Genomic DNA, 23,121 nt, shown 5'->3' on the forward strand with positions numbered 1-23,121 from the left:
GAAGAGGTTGCAGACAGCACCAAGGAAACAGACTGGGGACAGGTGGACAAAGACAGGCATGGCCAGCGCTCTCTGCACAACCAGCAGGCAGGTCCAGATGCATCACTTCACCCCAGGCTGGACCGAGGCACCACTGAGCCCAGCTGAGCCTTGAAGACAGAAACCCTGTGAGCAGCCTGGCTGCCTCTGAGATGACACAGATGAGGGAAGAGCCACAACCCAATACATTCAGGGCATCTTCCCACCCACCTGCAAGGCTAAACACTTGGCATGGTGTCAGGGACAGGGGAGTAGTGTGGGAGAGGTGTTGCAGGAGAAGGGAGTCCCACATAAGTCCCTGTGGCCCCACACCAGACAAAGGACGCTACAAAGAACAAAGCTTGAATGCTTTTTCTTACTTTCTAAAGTCAAAACTGAGACTGAGTCCAGCAGCCTCCCAACACACCACCATCATCCACCAGCACATGTCTTGGCACCAGGACGCAGGGCCGCGCTCTCACTCCTGGTGTGAATCTGCAGCAACTACAAGTTGGTGTTGCAGGGCCATGACACAGCACAGCTCTGCAGGCTTACAGGGGCTTTCTGCACACTTACTACAAACATTGTAGAAATAAATTTAGTCATACGTCTCCCACTGAGACCGGCAGTGATCTGAATGGCCAGTGGTTGGGCCCCCTGAAGCCCCCTCTCCAGCACCCACAGAACTGTGCTGAACTGCCAACACCAACCTTCTGTGCTATCATCTTTGCCACCACATCCCGAGCATGCACGTCGATGGTGCAAATGGTCATGATTTTCTGTCTGTCGCCCTTGGAGAGCTGCCCGATCAGCATGGTAACGAGGGTGTTCAGCTGGGTCACTTGCTTCTTGTGCTATTCCTTCATCGCATTCTCGTAGCCTTCCTCTACCCTGGCAAAGGCAATCCCAACCTCGGTTGTCCACCAGATCTGGGTGCAGCAAAGCGCCACCTAGGGAAATAGGCTGGTTCAGTATCAGGGAAAATACCAAAGCTTCCTTATGTTCAAGAGTGTCGGATCCACAGGGAGATCAAGGATGAAACATCCGTGACATGAAATTAAGTATTTTTTCATACAGCAGTCACAGCAGACAGTACAACAAGGATCTGCTCCATGACATTCATTTAAAACACCATATCAGTGATAGACACATTTAGCAGCTAGTTATAAGTAAATCAGCACCTTTCACATGCCTGACACAGCAGAGGAGGAAGAGTTGGAGACCACGAGGTTGTCAGAGGTGCATCTGAGGGGCTCTTCACTCTTATCAGGCCTCACCACTTTGCCTTCCTGCTGCACCTCTCACTGCTCTGGCTGTACAGACTGCACTGCCCAAGCCCCTGGGCTCTGTCACCCAACCAAGAGCCCCAACCAGAGCATGGAGCTCAGCCTGAAAACTCCATCAGGAGACCGCCAGGATAAAGGACAACTCATCCTCCCTCTCTCCTGGATAGCAAGGTGGAGGCCAGAAACATGCCTGTCCACAGCTGCTGAAAGAAGGGAAGGGCAGGACTGATGGGGAACCCAAGAGCTACCTTTCCACGAGCCAGCCTGAGTGGTGATAAGAAGCAGTGGCAGATACCCGGGCAGGATAGTCAAAGAGCCATTGTTCCCTTGGTTTTTCCTCATAAGCCATGACGGCTTCTGTCATCTCATCTCTCACAGCAGCCCTCATGCTGTCTAGTACATGACTGAGCCAGACTTCAACCTGGAAAAGAGATTAAATCCCAGTAACACATTTGCTCTTCTTAAGTGCCTTTGGTAATTAGTGAAGATAGGAAATGAGGCAAGCATCTCAGTTCTCTTTAGACTGGACATGAGGGAAAGGTTCTTCACCCAGAGGTGCTGGACACTGAACAGGCTCCCAGGGAGGTGTCACAGCCCCAACCTGACAGTGTTCAAGGAGAGACTGGACAACGTCCTCAGACACACGGGGTGACCTGTGGGGTTGTCACTGCAGGGACAGGACTTGGACTCCATGATCCTGGTGGGTCCCTTCCAGCTCAGGACATTCTATGAGTTAACCAAACCTCACAGCCTCCTTCAGACTGGGTAGATTTGGCTAATTCTGGTACTGTAGGATTAGCATCTACTTCCAGACACCAAGAACAGAAGACAGATTTTTTTCTTCAACTCTAGCTACAGGAGGAACCAAAATGAACTCCGTCAATGAATAATTTGGTCAGGTGTGTTCCACCTCCAGGCCATGACAGAATCCCTGGTGGGATGTGGGCAGTCTGCCAGCAGCAGAAGAAAGATGCTGCCAAACTTGGGAACACAATTCCTGCTGAATTTCATATTTCACAGGCAAAGCCCTCAACAAGAAGACAGACTGAACGCAGCAAGCTCCATTGCTGGGGAGCTCAGTAGCCGGTATTACGTACTTTAGCTTCCTGTAACAGACCATGCAGAAAGGTGAAACTACCAGGATAGATAAGCTGAGCAGTAGCTTGATTCTTACATTTCATACTTTCACTCGTGGTATGAAATAATGAAGACTTGAGAAACAGGTAAAAGGCCTTCTCCTGCCAAACACACCCGTGCAGAGGTACTATGGAATAGCTTAGTCTCTTTTCAGTCTGCATCCCCTCCCTCACCGAGGATATTTGTAGCAAGCTTTAAGACCAACCTTCAAAAGGTCTTAGAAAAAATCAAATTAAAAACCTAGTCAGAAAAATGGCACAGCTCTTTCTCTCACAGTGGACTGCGACATCCACGTCCCCCCTTAGTGAGGACCTATCCAGAGTGACACGAAAGGTTGTGGTGTAAGGAGGTACTAAATCACCACCTCTTCCAGCTTTTCTCATGCACCAAGGGAGAGCAGTGAAGCTCTATGACGTCTTGGCAAGGGATCTCACACGAGGGGCAGGGGAGCAGACTCCACCGGACAGTTTTGATAGACAAGGACTTCCCTCTCACCTGCCCACTGCAGTCACAGGGCTCGCTGAAGCTGACGTACTCCTCCTCTCTACTGTACATTCCCAGGCCAACCTTGGTTGGCTTTTGCTCAGAGTCCAGCTGGAATTTCATCCTGGCCAAGCTGTCAAAGAGTTTGGAAAGATGACGTTGCACCTGCAAAACGGGTTGTGTAAATAAAGCAACCGAGATAGGACGAGCGGAATGAAGATCACTATACATGTCACAAGCAAAATCATGTTAACAAAATATCTTGGATATTTAGGTAGCACCACATCTTCTCAAATGTGGCCAACATACTGCCAACAAAAGCCTCTTGCTGTCTCTAGTAATACTTCCACCTATTTCTACGTAATTTAGAAAACAGACATGCCTTAATAAATCATGTTTCTCCATTGGGAAATCTTCCATACAGAGCAAAAGCATAGAAAACATTGAAACACCTCATGACTCCTACCCCAAATTTCCCTACATGTAGTGATGAGAAGTCTGTAGCCATTTCTCCACCTCATCCTATTCTCAGCACAACGTGGAGTTTTCTTCACTATGAACTTTCCTGTTTTTCCACTACTAGAAACTGATTTTGTGCTAGTGAAATATCCTAAATTCTCTTTCATGGAGAAGAAAGATCTTTATTTCTGCCTAAGACCTATGATAAACAGCCCAGACCTCCTATAGAACAACCATGTTCACCAAAAGCACTCTTCCAGAAGGAAAAGAATAATTCAGTTCTTTCCTGTTCACCTCCATCTGAGTCTGCAAAGCCAACAGGGAGATGCTGTGGGCTCTCAACATCAGCATCTGCCTGCTGGGAGCTGAGCAGGTCACCAGCACTTCTTCCAGACCACTGCGTAACACACAACTGCATCACTGCGCGCCCCACGCCAATGAAGGTGAGATTCTCCTAGGATTGACGTCCCCACAGAAAGGGGAAGCTCCCAAAGCAGTCCCAGACAGGAGCTGCCTCTCTCAATTACAGCAGAGAGGTAGAAAAACTCCCATAGGGGAGATGAGAAATGAGGGAAAGGGACCTGGGGGTCCTGGGGACAGCAGGGTGACCACGAGCCAGCACTGGGCCCTTGTGGCCAGGAAGGCCAATGGTACCTGGGGTGGGTTAGAAGGGGGTGGTCAGTAGGTCAGAGAGGTTCTCCTGCCCCTCTGCTCTGCCCTGGGGAGACCACACCTGGAATATTGTGACCAGTTGTGGCCCCTCAGTTCCAGAAGGACAGGGAACTGCTGGAGAGAGTCCAGCGCAGCCACCAAGATGCTGGAGGGAGTGGAGCATCTCCCGTGTGAGGAAAGGCTGAGGGAGCTGGGGCTCTGGAGCTGGAGAAGAGGAGACTGAGGGGGGACTCATTCATGTTTACAGATATATAAAGGGGGAGTGTCAGGAGAATGGAGCCAGGCTCTCCTTGGTGACAACCAGTGATAGGACAAGGGGGAATGGGTTCAAACTGGAACACAGGAGGTTTCACTTAAATTTGAGAAGAAACTTCTTCCTGGTGAGGGTGGCAGAGCCTGGCCCAGGCTGCCCAGGGAGGTTGTGGAGTCTCCTTCTCTGCAGACATTCAAACCCCCTGGACCCCTTCCTGTGGAACCTCAGCTGGGTGTTCCTGCTCCATGGGGGGATTGCACTGGATGAGCTTTCCAGGGCCCTTCCAACCCTGACATTCTGGGATTCTGCGTGAGATGCCCAATGCTCTGATGCTTTCAGAGAAGGAAGGGTGGAGGTGGATTTGTCCATCTAATTCTGACTCACTGACTCACAAAGAACTACAACCCTCCCTCTCATGAGCTGTGCTGCAAGTGGACGCAGCTTCTCACACACATACAAGCAGGGCCAAACCCTGGGAGGTGCTAAGTGACTCTGAGAAGCACAGGGCACTCAGCATCCCCCCAGATCACAGAATCATTTTGGGTGGAAGAAACCCTCAGGATCAAGTCCAGCCATACCCTAGCTCTGGCACTAATCCACGTCCCTAAGAACCTCGTCTAAATGTCTTTTAAACCCCTCCAGGGATGGTGACTCCAGCACTGCCCTGGGCAGCCTGTTCCCATGCCCCACAGCCCTTTCTGGGAAGAATTTTTTTACAACATCCAATCTGAACCTCCCCTGGCACAACTTGAGGCCATTAAGCGTATCTTGAGGCCATAAGCTTATCTCTTTTCAAACCGTAAGTAAACCGTAGAAACTTTTTCTTACATGTAGAAGCTTCTGGTCACAAATCCCCAGCTGCCCCTTCCCAGACCCTGTCCAGTCTGGAGGGTTCGGACACAACCCCAGCACTTGCTGCGATCCTGCTGCCAGAGCCCGAACGCACCTGAATCTGCACAAGTTCAGCACCCAGTTCACGAGGATAATGTCATTGTGTATTTAATCCTCCTTTAGGAATCATCAGACTTTGAAACTACATTGGGAAGGCTGAGAGTGTATCTATGTATGATACTGCTTGACATTTACTTTGATTTTACTGCAAATACTTTTGAATAACAGAAAACACCAGGAATTTCTTCTTACTCAACAGAGCATTTCAACACAGTATCTTTGCTTCCTGTGATTTTTTTTTTCCTCTTCATTTTAAATATCAATCAACTATGTATTTATGATACTCTGTGGGCTGAAATCACCCAGCAGCAGACACAGATAGAAGCAGCGTTAAAGGTTAGAGGGAAACAACAGCATTTCCAAATACACATGCAAACCTGCTCCATTCCTGTGCTCACATCAATACTGAAAATGGTGGAAAGCCTGAAGAAAGTGAAAATACTCGCTACCAAAAGACAGAATTAGGACTTTGTTCACCATCCAACACTCACCTTTTGCTGTGAACGTTTTGACTGGTTTTATGCACCAACCTCTGAATAAAAGATGCGTCCCAAACAAGGCCAAGCAGAGCTGTGCAGGGGTGGGTGGCAACCCAAGGAAGTCCTGCCTTGGCCACAGCCACTGTCTGACCACCAGCTGTCTTACCTCTTCCAGGCTGTGTTCTGCTCTTCCCCTGTAAACAGGCCATCCCAAAGACCTTTGCATGGGGGAAGGAAGAAGTGGCTGACTAGCAGATGTCTCCTCTGCCTAAAAACAGAGACGTCTCCAAGCCCTCGGTTGTCAACACTGTCACATTTGAATGATCGGTCTGTGGCTCTTTCAACAACAGATGCTGTTTGCTGGCATCCCAGCTTGGGGAACCAAGCTCAGCAACAAGTTTTGGCTGAGATCCTCAAGAAATGGTTTCCCCCAACCTCACTGTATCCCAGCAGAAACAAACCCACTGTTTTTATGGTATCAAGAACATAGCTCTGCTCTGTGCAGTGCTTTCAGAACCATCTGCAAGCATCACCAGGGACAGATGGGACAACATACAGTGTGCGCATTGCCTTTCAGAGACGACAGATGAAGGCCAGCAGTGAAAGAGTTATTGTTAATCCAAGTGAGGGTGGGAGAAAAGGCACTCAAGAAAGGATAAGCTACAGCTGAGTCCCTAGACAGCATCTTCCACCCTGACATTACTGACAGCTGGAAAATGTGAAGGTGACATAGTGCAAGGCTTACCAGCTGTGGGTTGGTGCCATTGGAAAGAATATCCAATAAATCTGCTGAAGAAACAAAGTAAAATCTGGGAAAGGCCAATCTTTTCATGTCCAAATATTCAGCCAAAGCCTTCTCACACAGGGACAACCTGGGGAGAAGAGCAGAAAAATAGAGCCCAGGACAGGCGGGTGAATATCCTTTAATGTGTCGTGCTACAGTTTGGGTTATCGAGCAGATTCTCCCCTCCCATGGGGAAATGCCAGACATGAGCTGAGCCTGCAGGCTGGTCCTTTACAGCATTTTCCAAATAGATAACAAAGCACATAGTAACTCATAGATCTCTCTCCACTCCCAAGGGTCAAACAGACAAAGAGTCAGAGAATCCTCACCAAAAAGCAGAAACACAGGTGGAAGAAGAGGCTAGAAAGGCTTTGCAGTCTGACTTACTGTTTTAGACAAGCTCTCAACTGCCACAGGTGATTTCACACTAGGATGAAAGTTTCCAAAACTGCTTTTATTCTAATGAGCACATTTTAAAGTCTGATTCAAACCTACTCAGCTTTTTGTGCTTGTGAAGCCTGAAAAGAAACTTGTTTGCTCCGTTCTAAAATGAATCTCTCAGTGTTTACATGTTAAACTGCTGCTGAGCTTTCAAAGTTCATAAATAACATGCAGTTAGTCCTCTGTGGGGAACACGGGCCTTATCTGTTTAGGAAGTAAAATTAGATCTCTATTTTAAATGGATAGTTATTACTGACACAACAGCTATCACGTTAACTTGTTAGGTGTGTTCCAGGTAGAGTAGCTCATATGTTAGGTGAGAACTGTATCCATCTCTGGACATTAAGGTCTTTCTCAGGGAGTTTAGTTATACCATCTGTGAAGGGTACACACACAAAGATAATTTTGTTAATTAAAGCACATGGGATCAGCTCTGCTGCAGATATCCCTGCTTGGACTGCTAAATAGATATTTAAGACACCAAATTTGGGGTGGCAGTGAGGCCACATGTTATTAAAACCAACTGAGTGCCTAGCTTTGTATGTGTGCAAATCAATATTCAAGATAAGAGTTTGCACATACGCAAAGCCAGAATCCACCTTGGGGGCTTCAGGGTGATGGATCATGAATAAAAAGACTCAATGTGTGAACGCAAAGAACGCACAGTCCAGAAGGAAAGCCTTGGAGCACAGGTTAAACCAACTTATTAGAGCTGATCCCAGTCTCTGACAAAATCCTGGGACTGAAGTTGTACCTACCTACTCTGAATGTCCTCCAGTTGTTGGGACAGACCTGGTTTATTGGTGGCCTCAACCACATTTGGGGTTTTCTGAGTTTCATAGGCCAGTTCTTTAAAGTCCACATCAATCCCTTCAAAGCGTTTGGAGTCCTAAAAAGCAACACAAACATGTTCATGGTAAAACATGGATTTTGTGCTAAAGGTCTCCATCCTCTGGGTGCTGTCTTTGGGTTGAGGGGAAAACCTTCTGTCCAGTGCAGACAGGGACCCCTCCACCATTCCAGAATGGCTCTTCCACTGACTTGCCTGAAACTAGTCTGCAAACAGGCACTTGCCTTCTTGTCACTGTATCCCAAAGGGGTTGTGGATAAAGTGCTCCATGCAGGAGGCAATGTCTAGGACCAACCATTTTCATGGGATTTAATTCCCCTTGGAAAACCTCATAAATCTCTCTCTCCCATGTCCAGGTGAAGTACCAAGTTTCCCTGGCTGCAGCAGCAGGAGATGCTCCCACACCGTGGAAAGGCTCCCAGCCTCATGTGAGTGCACTCCTCCCCTCCTGCTACAGCACAGGAATCCCAACACCCATCCACAAAACGGGTATGATGACTCTTGTAGAGGAGAGCCCTTCCTTGCCTTCAATGAGGGTATGGAAACCCCACGTCAGCACCGGAGGCCCACATCAACAATTATGCTCCATATCTAACAGGGACTCTGAATTTCTGGAGCTAAACACTGAAGAATAAAGCAAGCTATGTTCAAAACATCTCTGCTCCTCCCTTCTTCCCAGGTCAGGCCTCCTAAGTGAGGCGGGACACTGAACAAGTGTTCCAAGCAGTCCAGGTAACACTTCCACGCTACCCTGTGTTCAGCCCCAGGAGCAAGGCTCCATCTGGAAGGTTGAGCCCTCCCTACACTCACGCCACAGATCCAGCTCCAGGTGAGCATCCCACAGCCTGTCAGCACATCCCCCCAGCCCTGGATGCATCCTGAGGGTGCTCAGCTACAGAGACTTTGAGCTTCAGTCTTTCTTTTACGGAAGAGAAGCTGCTGACTGAGCCACCTGTGTCCCTGGAGCCAAGAGGGCCCCGTGTCCTGGTGCATCCAGCACAGCACGGCCAGCCGGGCAGGGAGGGGATTGTCCCGCTCTGCTCTGTGCTGGGGCGGCCTCACCTGGAGCATTCACTGTGTGCAGGGCTGGGGACACAGGAGAAAAGGAGATAAAGCTACTGGAGGGTGTCCAGAGGAGGGACATGAACTTGGTGAAGGGTTCGGAGGGGAAACCGTATGAGGAGCGGCTGAAGTCCCTGGGTTTGCTCAGCTGGAGCAGAGCAGACTGAGGGCAGAGCTCATGGGCTGCAGGTTCCTCAGCAGGAGCAGGAGGGGCAGGGCTGAGCTCTTCTCTGTGACAGTGACAGAACCCAGGGAATGGCAGAAGATGTGCCAGGGAGGGTCAGTGGGACATGAGGAAAAGGTTCTTCACCCAGAGGTGCTGGACACTGAACAGGCTCCCAGGGAGGGGTCACAGCCCCAACCTGACAGTGTTCAAGGAGAGACTGGGCAATGTCCTCAGACACATGGGGTGAATTGTGGGGTGTCCTGTGCAGGGACAGGAGCTGGACTTGACAATCCTGATGGGTCCTTCCAAGTCAGGACATCCTATGGTTCTATGGTTCATACCACTGCCAGACAGCTACTGAGATGCAGACAGCTGCCCAGCAGGATGCAAATGTAAATCATGATGCAATTTCAGACATGACATTAGATAGCTCCTGGATATTAAGAGCTTGCTGGCACATGGTACAGCCTCAGGGCACTGGTTATCAGCACCTGTATATATTGCCCAGTGAGCGAGGTGTGCCCAGAATCATAGAATCATTTAGCTGGAGGAGACCATTGAGATCACTGAGTCCAACCATAACCTAAATCTAGTACTAAACCATGTTCCTCATCTATACATCTTCCAGGGATGGTGACTCCAGCACTGCCCTGGGCAGCCTGTTCCAATGCCCCACAGCCCTTTGGGGAAGAAATTGTTCCCCAGATCCAACCTCAGCCTCCCCTGGCGCAACTTGAGGCCGTTTCCTCTGCTCCTGGCGCTTGTTCCTGGGGAGCAGAGCCCGACCCCCCCAGGCTCCAAGCTCCTTTCAGGCAGTGCAGAGATCAGAAGGTCTCCCCTCAGCTCCTGTTCTCCAGCTGAACCCCCAGGTCCCTCAGCCGCTCCCATCACACTTGTGCTCCAGCCCCTCACCAGCTCCATTCCCTTCTCTCAACTTGCTCCAGCACCACAAGGGCTTTCTTGGTGTGAGGGGCCAAAAACTGCCCCCAGGACACTCAGCACAGCGTGCTCTCTGAAGCAGATGGAGGAACAGTCCAAGCAGAGCAGAGTGCAGGGTTGGAGACAGAACAGTGTGTTGTCCAGGGGTCAACGGGCTGCGCACATCCCCTCGTGGGTGTTCGTCCCACAGTGGTGCTGTCAGCGATGCTGCTCGTGAACAGGGACGGGGGTCACACAGCCAACTGTGGGTCACTCGTGAGTGAAAGGCAGGTTCCTCCACAGGGCTGCGAGTGGTCCAGCGGGGCCAGGAACAAGCTTGGAAGATTTTCTAAATAATCAAGAGAATAGGGAATAAGACTGGAAGCTGGACTCAAAGACAGCCCTGAGGAGGTCACAACCCTGAGGAGGGCATCAGTGACAACTCTGCTCAATTTTCTGAAGCTGAAGTGGGAGAAGAGCTGCTCTCCTGCTGCACCAGCACTGGAGGCAGGGAAGCGGATACTGCAAAGCTGCCTGGTCCAGCTCTGATTTGACAATTTGCACCATCTGAGTAATTATCTCCGTCTTCTCCCCTCCAAGGAAAGAGGGAACATGCCTGTATCACTGAAGGAAGCCAGCAGCCTCCTGCTCAGCCTCCAGGAACTCTGCATCTGCTGTGCAATGGTGGAGGGGAGGAAAAACAGTTTCTCAGCAGGGTTCAGGCACAACCAACAGTACAAAAACAGCCTGGGGCAACACTGGGGAAACTGCTGTAGCATTAAGGGAGCCTCCAAGAAAGCAATGCAGCAAGAGAACAGTCCTGCTTGGGGGAACACGGCAATATAGACAACCTTCTTCTGTGTAATGGAGGCTCTTCTTCAACGCTTTCCACACAGGAAAAATAGGATTTGGGATTTCATACCTTAGGAAGCTGTGCCCGTATATCTTCTGAGCCTATGAATATGCTCTCCAAGTGAGACCACGTACGCTGCACTTCGAACCAGAGAGAAATGACGGAATCTGTTGTGGACAGCTTCCTCTGCCATATGGACACTTCCTCCAAGAAGAAAGCAATACATTTGGATGTCATTAAATTCTGCAGCTGCACCTGGTTGTCTTCTAAAGTTTCTATGAGTTCCTCGTCTGACTTCAGCAACGGGATGTTCGTCCGGGGGTGAGGCTCATACTGAAACTCCATGGTGCTCCAAGTCATTTTTAGCTCCTTCAGGACTTTCTCCATACTCATTTCTCGTACCGCTTTGTCCACAATGCCACGAACCTCATCCTCAAAGTTATGGAGGTTGAGCTTCAGGAGGTCAGCCAGCGCGGTGTCCGAGTCCATCACAAACCTCACACCCGTCACCTGCATCAGCTGATTCCAGTGCCTTTCCCTAATGGCGGGATTTTGAAGTTCTGCCACAGCTTTCAGGGCCGTCAGCATGTTCTTCACCTTGCTGTCCAGCCCAGTGAAAGCATCCCACGCCCTCACCTCCTTATCCAAATTCCGAATCTCTCTTGCAAACTTTTTACACTCCAGATCCATGTTTTCCACGTTAATATCCGCCCATTTGGTGGTCTGCCAGTCATCAAGGCAAGTGCCCACAAGGGAGATCATATCCCAGAGCTCTTTGAGAAGACACAGCTCCTTTCGGCACTGCTTCAGTTGTTTATAGCCTGGCACTATGACTTCAAACAGACCAGCTGATTCATAAATCGAGGTCATGGCTGACTCCATTTGTTTAATCTCAATGTGCTTTGTATCCAGCAGTTGATAAGGCTTTTTGGTGTCAAACCTAGAAAGAAACGTTTATTCTTCATAAGTGATATTGTAACAACTTCTAAAGAAAACATAAAACAAATGGTGCCTCTGAGACACAAAGCAGACATGATACATCTGTAGTACCCATTGATGGTGCAGCCACATGGCACTGCTGACAACCCCTTTAAGCAATATTGTGCACTCAGCATCCAGATTGAATCTCTTGCTAACACCTTACAGTGTTTGCAGGGACAAAACACCCAGGGCACAACAGATACAACACCGTGAGCAGGTAGGAAATGTATGCAAGGGTTCAAGAACACATCCTCAGGACACTCCGAGATGATCCCATGAAGCTTTTCTTCCTCAGGGCTTCTCTGATGTTATAATTTCACTGTACCTGAATGGTGCTTCTTTCCGAAATCGCTCTCTGAACCTGTGTTGCTCAACATCAAACGCCGCACAAGCTCTTGCGCACAACTGTCATTTCGTTCGCCTGCAGAGGAGCCACATGCTGCTTCACAGCTATCGCCAGCTTCTTTATATTGTTCCATTTTTCTGGCAGCTCCTGCAAGCAAAATTTAAATGACGGTAGGCAGTATTTGCTATTTGATATAAGATGTGACTGATCTGTTTATGGACAATCACAGAACAGGAAAAGCAACAGATTCCATGCCTAAAACTGCAAGGAAGTTTTGTTGTGATGCAAAAGCTAAACACAATTTGGGATAAAACTTATCAGTTATCCACAATTTTGAAGACGAATGAAGACTGAGACTTTAAAACTGACTGCTCTGATTGCAAAAACATGTTAAATAACTTCAGAAGAAGGGTCCCAGACCAGATCCTGGGCTCCCAGGATGGCTCAGTGGTTGAGAGAGCACAGTTCTCCTGACACCGAGCCCAGCGGGACCCAGAGCTGGCTGGAGGCAGGAGGGTGGGCTGAGGATGCAAGTTCATCAGATCGTCCGGCTTCCCAGAGCTAATTAAGAAACAGAGCCTGGGAAATTTCCAGCCAGCTCTTAGAGCAGAAGATATTATGCCAGAAGGACTTCTACAGAGCTTTCTGGGGCAAATCCCTCCAGCCTGCCTGTATAATATTAGTACTAAATAAGACAGTTTCTTTCTCAGGACTGCATCCAAGCTGCTGGTGCACAGCACTGCTAACAATCCACCCTTTGCACCTGGGATTTCATTTAGAAAGAGATTTGATTTCTTCTCTTCTCACTAGACTTCTCGAGCCAAATCCTCACCCCAGACAGTGACACCAGCCAGGGCTCTGCTGTCCTCAAGTCCCACAGCTTTGCTCTCCCACTTCCCCAGGTACTGTGCCAGCCTACAGGAAAGACTTTGGGCTTCTTTTCATCCCAGTGCACATAGTTGAGAAGACTAATGGAGATGCACCAACACTATGCAAAGAAGCGAAATAACCTGGAGGCAGCAGAGGCGGCCAGAGCAGGGCCAGTCCCTCCTGAGGGGTCTCTTTCTGGCACTTCATGTTCCAGTCTCTGTAGAAATCACTATCCATGACCATAGCAGGGCACACATGGAGCTGCTTCCTTGTCCTTCTCATACAAACTATCAGCTCCAGCCCATCCATCTTCATGGCCATGGAGGGAGCGGTACCTGGAGGAACTTACTTTGGTTTTCCTACTGTGTACAGCAGTGAATGAATTATTCAACTATGTGTTGCTGTCACTTGCCAGAAAGAACGAAACTGTTTTGTTATCTCCTACATCTGAATGGCTGCCCTGCATACCTCATTTCTTCTGTCAGAAAAATAAATCAGTTGTTCAAATCTACACGCACAAACAGGCACCAAGCAAGCAGCTCTTGGGCAGAGGAATCAGCAGAGCTGGGTTCCCCATAGCACCATTTTTTATGCTGAACTGAAGCTGCTGTAGCAGCCAAAACATTCATTTAATGCAGCTCTTCTGTTTTTCAGGGTGTCTGTAGGAATCCAGTTATCTTTAGGACCCTTACCCGTGTCAGATTTGGTGATACAACCATCCGTGGATCACGGCTGCACCAGCAGAAAACTGGGGGATTGCTGAACCCCGCTCAGGTCCCATCCAAGCCTGCAGCAGAGGGAGGAACTTCTCCCCAAAAAGCTCTGCCTTAAACCTGGTGTCCCACACAGAGCCCTCTGCACACAACGCCCCGTGACTAAGGGGTATCCATCAGTACGCAGCCACACGCTCCTCCACCGTAACATGGTGACTGCTGCCAGTTCCCCAAGGCTGGCTGGGCATCCCACAGGCTTTTCCAACCTTCACCTCATGGTCCCCTGTCCAGAAATGAGAAGAATTCCCCAAAGAAAAATTGATTCATCAGGGCCAGATGTGGAAAGGTGCTGAAATACTTTCATAACGTGCTCCCAGTGATGTCCTTTGGGTCAAGCAGATTGGGTGTTATAGACCTAGTGGAGGACTGAAGTCCTATGAGAAGGCGACTCCTCTGCCAACATTATCCTTCCCATCTCCACAGTTGCCAAGAACTGGCTTATTTAAAAATAATTATAATTCAAACTAATTAACAGATGTATTTGAAAATGCATTAATTTTTTTCAAGAGTAATCGCTGAGAGTTGGAGCAGGCAATTCTATGTTTTTCATACATAACAAAAGGCTTAATCTCTGCTTTAAAAGAAAAATCTCAATATAACTCCAAAATTTAGAGCTATTAAGGCACATCCCACAATAGTAAAATACTATCCACTGAGGCCCTCTAATGACAGGGAGTGGGGCTTTAAATATTCCTGCAATGCTCTTAAGCTCATACTCTTTGACGCTGGCTACTTGGCAAATCGCCGTGTCCACCGCAGCTTTTCACCCACCTCCAGTTGCTTATAGACTTCCTCCGGCAGCTCTTGCTCATACGTCTTCAGCAGTTCGACGGTTTGCTTCAGGGGCTCGAACATGGCATCGGTGACACTGTGCCTTTCCTTAACGGCCAGGAGATGCCCCATGATCTCCACCAAACCATCATAATCGCCTTTTTCAACCTTTTTGCTCAAACCTTTGTCAGCAGTTTTTATGAACTCGTCCAGGTCAGACAAGCTGTAGAACACAAAACAGGAAAGCACCAAATGAGAGCAGTTCCTACCGGAATCATCCAGGCAGCTGGACTGGCACGGAGAGGGAAAGGCCTGGCTAACTCTGCCCATCACATGGCAACATGCTGAGGGCATCAGAACCACAGTTCATGCTCACAGGGATCCATAGATGTGGTACGGCTTCCTGTGAGGAACGGATAAATGGGTTGGGACTTCACAGGTTGGAGAAAAGGCATTTGAGGAGCACAAGTCTTACGAGGAGCAGCTGAGGGAGCTGGGGCTGTTCAGCCTGGAGAACAGGAGATGAGGGGAGACCTGATCTCTGCAACTGTCTGAAAGGAGGTTGGAGCATGGAGGGGGTTGGTCTCTTCTCTCAGGTAGCAAGTGATAAGATAAAATGGCCTCAAATTTCTCCAGGGGAGCTTCAGATTGGGTATTAGGAAAAAAATTATTCACAGAAATGGCTGTCGGGCCTTGGAACAGGCTGCCCTGGGCAGTGGTGGAGTCACCATCCCTGGAGGGGTTGGATAGACATATAGATGAGGTTCTCAGGGACATGGGGTAGTGCCAGAGTTAGGTTATGGTTGGACTCTGTGATCTTGATGGTCTCTTCCAACCAAACAGATTCTATGACTCTATCCTATGATTCTATAAGGGAGACCTGTGAGCTCGGGTCTGTGGTCTGAAGAGAGTGAATTTGAAAGGACAGTTTTCATGTCATCTCTTCCAATACAAGAATTCAACAAATGAACCTGGTAGGTTGTAAAGCTACAACAAACAGGGATTCTTCTTCGCACGCTGCCTTATTTCAGAGGGTAAGTCTCTGCTGCAGAAGGATGCAGATGTTAAAAATTCACAGCGGTTCAGAAAAGCAACCGAACATTTGTGGGAGAAAAAAAAATCCATCCAGGTCTTTAGATACAAAGGTACAACCCATGACTCTCAAAGTCCTCAGGTATGAATGGTTAGAGACAAGGAGACTATTTGGGGGAAGTTTCCCTACCTGCTTCTTGATCTCACCAGCTGCTGGACACTGTTAGCAGAGCTTGAGGGGCTCCTGGATCTTTGGTCCTTTCCATTCTTCCCTTCTCAAAACGCTTACTTTTGAAGTGCCCGCTTAAATTCTGTGGATGCTGCTGGACCAAAACATAGCCCTAAACACTTCACCTATTAAAGACTAAACTGCTGAGTCAGGAGCTCTTAATAAGAACTCCTAAATGCCTGTTCTAACCTATGCAAAAACCTCTTTGCACAGGAATTATCGTGCTGAAAAGAACACAAGAGATCACAGCAGCCACCACACGCAGCAGCCTTCACTAGTACATATGTCTGTAAATATTTCTTCGTAAGCATCCAAGCCCTGTGGCATCCTTCAGCTGCTACTACTCAAATAAATCACCTAACACATCATCCTGCAGAGACCAGGCGGCTGAGCAGCTATTCAGAGCAGGGAACACATGTTAATTCAAAACTTACATCCAAAGCTCCTCCTTTTTGTAACCTTGAAACTGCCTCCCCATGACTGCTCATGCCAGGCAACCCAAATTACTTTTTTTACAAAGAGTGCACTCAAAAGAGCACTGCATTTAGAAACGGAGCAAGTATCTCATGGCATTAATGCAGCTTTACTGATGGCAAATTCAACAAAATAAGCATAGAGCCCTAGAAGAGATTAGATTAGTGGGACCAGGATGAACAGACAAACAGACATCCTGTCCAACACCACACAGTAGGTCGTAGGAGCATCAGCTCGCAGGATGTCGATGGTACCGAGTTCGTGGAACTGTTTGCACTTTACCCACTCAGCTGGACCAGCTGCTCCCAGCAGAGACGAGGGGATGAAAGTTAGCAGAGATGCGATGGAGCTGGCAGGGGGTGTGTGCCCCCTCCTCTTGCTCCTGTATTAGCCTTTTGCTTATCAGTGTGAAATGATAAAGCCCAGCCAACACAAGAGAAACCCACTTTGGTTCTGGGAAGAAGAGGTAGAACGGTTCCTACCTGTGCATGACGTGGTCCACGAGATGCTGCTTGAACACCAAGCTCCACCGTTTAATCACATTCAGCAGAGACGCTTTGAAAGGCCGAGCATCAACTTTCATCCAACTCTGGAAAATGCTGATGGGCTCGATGCGATTCACCTCCTCATAGATCTTCTCGTAGGAGTCAATCTGCTCTCGGAACTGCTGCAGCGTGGGAGGTGACTCAGGGACCCCGTTCTCTGCATGGGCCTCGATTTCTGCCGCAGTGAGAATGTGCCCGTAGAGGAGGAACTGGCGGAAGAACTCCTTTCTGTCCTCCCCGTACAGGTAGGAGTAGTGGTCGAAGGCACTGCGGTAATCACAGCAGGCCGCCATCACGGCCTGCACACGCCCCATCAGCTCATGGCGCATGTCGGCCAGGTCAGCCATGTCCTCCATGTCAGCCTGGAGAGAAGAGGAGAGGAGCTCGCAGTGATGCGGGGGCAGCGTGGCACCTCCTCACTGCCACACAGCGTGAGGGAGCTCCACAGCCACGGACCTGGTAGTGGAGGAAGCCGCTGTGCTCAGCCAGCCTGGGCACCAGCGATGAGATCCGGTAGATGTCGTTGAGAAGACCTTCCACCACGTCGTAGAAGCCATCGTTTGTGCCAGGGTCCAAGGAGGGTTGAAATATCAAATCTGGGATCACCAAATCCAGCTGCACCTCAAACAGGGGAGGAAGCCCTGCCTTGGGATCTGGTAGGGAAGAACAGAGGTGCCAGGTTATTTTTGAAGGGGAGAAAAGTGATCTAGAGCCACCACTAACATCCCACCACAAGACACACACATGCCCCACAGGGACACCAGGCAGGTGGGACACCCACTCGCTGGGTCCAGTGACATTGTGTCTGCATACAACGCAGAGGGGAGGCTGCCAAACCAGCTGGTGTTCTGGTACCCACAGGAGATACTGGAGAACAGATGAGACACAAGTGATTTAAGGACCGGAAAAATGCTGTGGAGGGAAGCCTTAAAGAGACCAGGCTCTTCAGCTAATCAAAAGGGAGTCTGAGAGCTGAACAATTACAGCGCATAAGTACTTAAAGAGGAGAAAAACAACAGGAACCAAGAGGCTCTTTAATTTAGTGGAGAAAGGCATGAAAAAATAGAACACCAACTGGTTTCACAAATGTGAAATTCTGTGCTTGTTTTTAACAAGATGGTGAGGAACTGGATGCAATTCTCCAGCTCAGTGTGCCTCCACATCCAGGAGGGAAGCGTTCTGAAGATGTGCTTTAGCTGGACACAGCTGCTCTCAGCAGAGTGACCCTCCGTGGCAGCCTTAGGCAGGAGCTCTGCTTTGGTGACCCCTCTCCTCACTCCTCAGTGATGGAGGTTTTTCTTTCATGTCTTTCATCCACAGAACCAACTCTTGAGACTCTCCACAAACGAAAGGTTGTGTCACCTTGATGCTTTGTGCATGGGAGGTCAGGAGATGGCTGATGCCCAAGAACAGACTTGGAATGATGCCTCAATTTTGTCTGTTCACAAATCCCAGCAAATGGTGCACAGTCATCTCTGTCCCTTCCCTTGAGCAAGGCTTTGCTCCAGTGACCAGGGGACAGAGTTACCCTCTGAGTCTGGAGGCTCCTCCAGCACTTGCTGTAGACAATGCAAGAGGCAGAGTAGAAAGACCACCACAAGTCAAAGCACAAAACAGAAACTTCCTTTTGGTGAGACTGAAGATGGTATCACGGCCAGAGCTGAGGAACCAGCAGTTACCTGTGTTTTCGAGGAGGTACTTGAGTGAGCACTCAATGGCAGTGAAGAATCCATCCAGAACTATCTCATCCACGTCATCCACATAGGCCTTCCAGATGTCAGATGCTGGGTCTGCAAGTAAGAGGCTCTGGTTTTCCTGGAAGAAAAAGACGACACTTTGAAATACAGCGGGGCTGAGTCTGTCCTACAAGAGCTGCCCACAGCTGAGGACTCATGGCAATGAGCACACAGGTACCAGCCCTGCGGGGGGAGAGAAACCAGACAGACGGATGTTGCTGCTGGTAGCATGGCCACAATTTTCTCCTTCTGTCAAGGGCTGCTTTGTCATCTGAAGCAACTCAAAATAATCACAAGGTAAAAAGGGAGTGCGTGAGAGACTTAGCAGCCCTGCAACCTTCTCCTCCCTCTTCTCTGAGGCCAAAGGGCTCAAGGGTGCTTTGCAGACCTGGGCCAAAGGCTCATCCCAATGCATGAAGCCTCAGTCCTTGTGGCCTGTATAATGTTACCTTGGGTGGATGAGTCCTTCCAAGTGGACTGCTTACACCTCTGCCCTACAAATGGTCATCTCAAAACAAGAGAACTTTAAAATTCAGAAAAGGGTTTTTAAATAAACCAAGTGAAAATAGTTAAAGATTGGGATCAGAAGACAAAGGGTTGGCTTACAGCCTCCCTTCTCAGCTTATTGCGTTCCTTACCTCCAGGCAAGTTCACAGTCAGGAAATTCACGGTTTTCTAGGCCACAGAATGGCCCCATCCTTCTTGCGTCTCCTCTTCCACACCCACAAGACCAGCCTGGGTATCCATCCCCTGCACCTCCCAGGCTCTGCCGTGATCCTGTTCCGGCCTTGCTATGCCCTCTGAGGGCTCTTTCTCCTAAGCCTGCCAGGGGCTCTCAACACAGGCACGGGCTCAAAAAAAACGTAAGGTCCAGCTTGCAGTCTGCTGCCAGGGGTTCAAAGCTGGCTGTATTTCATCTCTGGGGACACAGGAGAGGGTGCCATTCCCAGTGGCATGGCAGCTTGGCACACATGAGATCATAGAATCATTCTGGTTGGAAGAGACCCTCAAGATCATCGAATCCAACCATAACCTAACTCCACCACTAACCCATGTCCCTAAGAACCCCATCTGTACATTTGTTAACACCTCCAGGGATGTGACTCCACCACTGCTCTGGGCAGCCTATTCCAAAGCTTCACAATCCTCTCTGTGAATTATTTTTTCCTAATATCCAATCTGAACTTTCCTTGGTGCAACTTGAGGCCACTTCCTCTCATCCTATCTCTTACTACTTGGGAGAAGAGACCAACCCCCTCCATGCTCCAACCTCCTTTCAGACAGTTGCAGAGAGCAAGAAGGTCTGGCCTCAGCCTCCTCAAGATAGAGTGGCATTGCCAATTGGGCTTGAGTCAACCCAGAGTTGCTGCTCCCCAACTTTACACATCAACGCTGAGTGATTAAACTGTTAACAGAGCAAGCCAGGGCTCTGGTGCCTTGCAGACTCACCTCCACATTTTGCTGACACAAGAGAAAGGGGAACTTCACAGGACTGAACACTATGGGAATGCCCATTTGAAAGCACCACCCCCTCTTCACCGTCCCATGCCCTTGTATTTGACAATGCCCCCTTGTCACTGGTGTTCTACTGAACCTTTACTCCAGAGGCCTCATCCTGGTGCAAAAGGGCAATGCAAGCCAGCATCTCACTGTCCTGCCTGTGCTTGTGGGTGCACGTACCCAAACTCTCTGTGCTCTTCTCTCAGCAGCCTCAAGACTCACCTGCTCAAAAGAAGACCTGAACACCCAAGGGAAACACAGCAGACCAGCTCTTGGCCCCTTTGCTGCTGTTCCTCCAGGTTTGACCAGCACAGCAGGACAGAGGCATGGGGACATCCTATTTTGGGCCACGGTGCCTTTCCCTCCCCAGGACCTTCATGCTGCTTTGCAGTTGGTCCTGCCCTGTGAGCCACCAGAGCAGCGGTGCCAGCCCTTCTGCCTTGGCCACAGCCCCATGTTCTCTCCGGTCAATTTAGGAAGTGTTCCCATCTTTTGGGTGTAGCTGGAGGTGGTTGAGCCTGTCACAGCTGTCGCAGCAGGACAACGTGGGCATAGTAAAATCCTCGCCGCGGGTTCAGAGGGTACAGAAGTGGGTCAGAAGCCCAAGGCTGAGTGCAGACAGTGAAGTAAGGTGAGCAACAAGGGCTCAGTGTCCCAGAGAGGGTCAGCCCAGTCTCTCCAGAGTCCAAGGCCAGATGGCGACCCTCAGGAGTGGGCTGGACCTAAAATCCATCTGCCTTCCAGCCAAGGTGCTGTCCCTGACACGCTAAAACCTCTGGGCAGGTGAGGCGCAGAGATTTGGGCTTTCTCCTGCTCTGCAAAGAGGACTCTCAGCTCTGGCAAAGCCACTGGAAAAAACCCAGGGTTCAGACAGCAGCTTTTTTCTTGTTACTCAGCTTCTCCCTGGACTGACAGCGTCACCTCCTGCTCCCACAGAGGAACAACAAGCCTAAAGCAGAAAGGTCAGCCACAGCCAGCTGCCTCTCCATTTTAAGGTGAATATTTCGGAGGAGTTTTTCCTCTGAGCAGGATCCCAAAGCCTGATGCACGACTCCCCTCTAGTGGCTTCACAAGAACCAGGACTGGGAGCCAGACTGGGCTGCATCGGCTCCCACTCCTGCTCCAAACTCGGTGCCTGGTCAGCAGCCCCGCACACTCAGCTGTACCAGCTCACCCATCAAAGTATTCCTTAATCAACAACAGGTAAGTTTTTCAAATGAGTTAAGGGAGTTAATTTTAAGGTGAAGCAGCTCTGGACATTTTCACCAGAGCGGAGAGACACCCAGAGCCTATGAAGAGTCAACAAACCCCTGGAGAAGGTCCCCCCTCACCTTCACCAGCAGATGAATCCTCTGCCCTGCCTCTCGGACAAGGCTGTAACGCCGTTCCAGGCGGTCCTGACAGTCCTCCAGGCTCAGCAGCGATTCTCTTTTACAATCTCTTCTCACAAATATGGGCGACGCCCACGATCCCACGATGGTCTGGATCTCCTCAACATTGTTTTTGGCTTTCTGTATCCTCTGCTCGAGGTCATGGACATCATCCATCACCATGGAGATGTGATCCCAGACACCGGGTAAAAAATGAGATGATTGACTACTTTTTTTCAGAGCTGCATGGCCAAGCTCTTGTGCACTCTCCATAAGACTTTTCCCCCACGGTTTCATGTATTTCTCACCCATCATTAACACAAGAGACTTACCACCTCAACCAAAAGAGTCACTTCTAGCTCCCTCCTACCCCAACAATCCATGGTACAGCTGCAGCCTCTGTTTTCTGCCAGGAGCACCAGCACCGTGGGGACGTCTGACACTTCCCCCTTTCCCGTACCCAGATTTAATCTGCTACCAGAGAGAGAACAAGGACAACAGGCTGAGTGTTCCTGCCACTGTCACTAGAGCAGGGACCCACAGCCCCACAAACACAGGCTGTGACAGCCCAAGGTACCAGCGAGGGCTGCATTTAGATTCAGGGAACTTCATCTGCAGGAAAGTCCCTTCATCTTTGTTGTGCAATGGAGAAAGAGTTTTTCAGCATGAGGAATTCTGCTTTGCAAGTTCCCAAGGGAGGACACTTGTTCCTGTTCATACCACAAGCCTGATGACAGAAATATATATTCCAACAGCGAGCAGTTTGCTTTCACCAAGAGGAAACAAATTGTCTTCCTCCATTCTGCTTTGCAGTTAAAACTGATCAAGCAAGAACACTGGTTAAATCATCCCAAAGTCACGGTGCACAAACCTCACCACTAACCACAGCATTTCATCTGGCTGGAAAGGATAACGAGGTGGCCCTGGCCCCCACCGGGAGAAGTCTGTCCCAAGCCAGATGGCTGGGCCAAGGGGTCCCAGTCCCTGCACAACTCAGGGAGAAAGCAGTGCCTTGGGGACACAGGGACATGACCACACAGTGGGTCACTTGGGCTGGCACGGGCAGGGAGCAGACTCTTCAACCCCAGCCTTGCCAGCTCTCACAAACCCCAATCTTGCCGTTTCCTCAGCATCACTGCTTACAGGGCAGCCTCTCTTCCCCAAAAGCCCAGAGGGAAGCTGAAGGGATCAGGATCCTGTCCCCAGCCCAAGCAGATCAAGGTAAGATGGGAAGGAGCAGGCAGGCTGGGGGCTGCCCTTTGTCTCCCCAGTGCTGGCTCTGCTGGAGAGTCCCCTGCCCTGCTGTGAACTGTCACTGGGAACCAGGTGATGGAGGCTGGGGACATGGGAGGAATCTGATGAGACCCAAGTGAGCAGGTTAACCATGAGCAATGTGCCCTGTGGCCAAGAAGGTTGATGGTACCTGGGCTGCGTGAGTAGGAGTGTGGCCAGCAGGTCGAGGGAGGTGAATCCTCCCCCTCTGCTCTGCACTCGTGAGGCCCCATCTGAGTGGTGTGTCCAGTTCTGGGCACCCCAGTTTAAGAAGGACAAGGAATTACTGGGGAGAGCCCAGCGGTGGCTACCAAGATGCTGAGGGGTCTAGAGCATTTTTCTTCTGAGGAAAGGCTGAGAGAGCTGGGGCTGTTGAGCTGGAGAAGAGAAGCTGAGAGGGATCTGATCAA

General features: G+C 49.7%; 2 protein-coding genes across 2 annotated transcripts; both read right to left on the minus strand.

Moving 5' to 3' along the window:
- Positions 1–11,613: 11,613 nt before the first annotated feature.
- On the minus strand, positions 11,614–17,189 carry LOC139825442 (dynein axonemal heavy chain 9-like). The gene is made up of 4 exons (XM_071817823.1): positions 16,771–17,189; positions 14,554–14,776; positions 12,119–12,286; positions 11,614–11,752 (listed from the first exon to the last, which is right to left on the minus strand). Exons 1-3 carry the CDS (start codon positions 17,187–17,189, stop codon positions 12,170–12,172), a joined length of 759 nt encoding a protein of 252 aa, XP_071673924.1. The 3' UTR covers positions 11,614–11,752; positions 12,119–12,169.
- Position 17,190: 1 nt separating this feature from the next.
- LOC139825439 (dynein axonemal heavy chain 9-like) lies at positions 17,191–21,894 on the minus strand. The gene is made up of 3 exons (XM_071817822.1): positions 21,401–21,894; positions 18,513–18,648; positions 17,191–17,486 (listed from the first exon to the last, which is right to left on the minus strand). The coding sequence occupies exons 1-3, from the start codon at positions 21,752–21,754 to the stop codon at positions 17,191–17,193; spliced, it is 786 nt and encodes a 261-aa protein (XP_071673923.1). The 5' UTR covers positions 21,755–21,894.
- Between the last annotated feature and the right edge of the window lie 1,227 nt (positions 21,895–23,121).

Source organism: Patagioenas fasciata, chromosome 21 (genome assembly GCF_037038585.1).
Source record: "Patagioenas fasciata isolate bPatFas1 chromosome 21, bPatFas1.hap1, whole genome shotgun sequence".
Lineage (NCBI taxonomy): Eukaryota > Metazoa > Chordata > Aves > Columbiformes > Columbidae > Patagioenas > Patagioenas fasciata.